At 40.3% G+C, this 1257-nt stretch overlaps 1 protein-coding gene across 1 annotated transcript in view; it reads left to right on the plus strand.

The window, feature by feature from the left end:
* The first annotated feature begins 495 nt into the window (after window positions 1-495).
* Window positions 496-1257, plus strand: part of LOC115232255 (meteorin-like) — a 5050-nt gene continuing 4288 nt past the window's right edge. Inside the window, exon 1 of the mRNA XM_029802089.2 lies at window positions 496-882. Within this exon, the coding sequence (XP_029657949.1) occupies window positions 708-882 (175 nt within the window). The 5' untranslated portion in view covers window positions 496-707. The remainder of the gene's footprint in view (window positions 883-1257) is intronic.

Raw genomic sequence — 1257 nt, forward strand, 5'->3', positions numbered from 1 at the left:
CCGTGCTGTGAGTCAGCACATCTTTGATACGGTTTGACGTTCGTGTACCCATGAACTTACCACCAGCGAACAAAGAATATAGTTTTTCTATATTCTATCTTGGAACAATGAAGCTCGACACAAATAGAGCTATATGGCATGTCAAAAAACCTTGGAGAGGAAAAACAGATATGAGTGCGAGTGCCATGAGCAGCCTTCAATTTTTTCTATCCCAAAGTTTTTTTTTTTAACCCCAGTAGTTACAGGCTATATTTATAGCTATGTTTGCTTCGATCTCCACTGTTCCAATTAAGAACTACCATTATGTGTGTTTGCAGATGTTATTTGGGTAAACTGGGAGACAAGCATGGGATCTATTGTTTTCTGTTTGTTTTATTCGTTCATCAGTGTATCATTCAACACGGTGTTGTTGCTTTTTAGGGGGTGGAACTATGGAACCATATACCCGACATAAACGAAACTAGATGTATTATATTAACTAGGTTCATTTCTGTTATATTTTCAGTGAAAACAGCAAAGAGACTGGAATCATACACGTACGACCAAACTGTACACAAGGTAACGTCACGTGGCGTCATCCATACAATGCAGTCCGTCTAGGATTGAATCCATTGACGAAAGGACTCGAGTTCGAAACGTGCGTGAAAATAAAAGTCGATTTGCTTTCTGTCATAGTTTATAAGGAAAACTCGGGCGATATCGAAGGAATGGAGCAGTTGTTTGTCATTGAAAGCGGAAAAGAAGCACATTACTGCAATACATCGACTTCTCCTATTACTTTATTTATTGAGCCTGTACGTCCACAGCTATACACGGGACCCCCTAAGGTCGTCATCTACTACGAAAGACTCGAATTACGAAGTGAAATGGATCCAATGAGAGGTGAGTTTATATAACTCTTTTACTCTTTACTCTTTTACTTGTTTCAGTCATTTGACTGCGGCCATGCTGGAGCACCGCCTTTAGTAGAGCAAATCGACCCCAGGACTTATTCTTTGTAAGCCTAGTACTTATTCTATCGGTCTCTTTTGCCGAACCGCTAAGTTACGGGAACGTAAACACACCAGCATCGGTTGTCAAGCGATGTTGGGGGGAAGGACAAACACAACACCCACACCACACACATATATATATATATATATATATATATATATATACATATCAAATATACGACGGGCTTCTTTCAGTTTCCGTCTACCAAATTCACTCACAAGGCTTTGGTCGGTCCGAGGCTGTAGTAGAAGACACTTGCCCAAG

Source organism: Octopus sinensis, unplaced genomic scaffold (genome assembly GCF_006345805.1).
Source record: "Octopus sinensis unplaced genomic scaffold, ASM634580v1 Contig20184, whole genome shotgun sequence".
Taxonomy (NCBI): domain Eukaryota; kingdom Metazoa; phylum Mollusca; class Cephalopoda; order Octopoda; family Octopodidae; genus Octopus; species Octopus sinensis.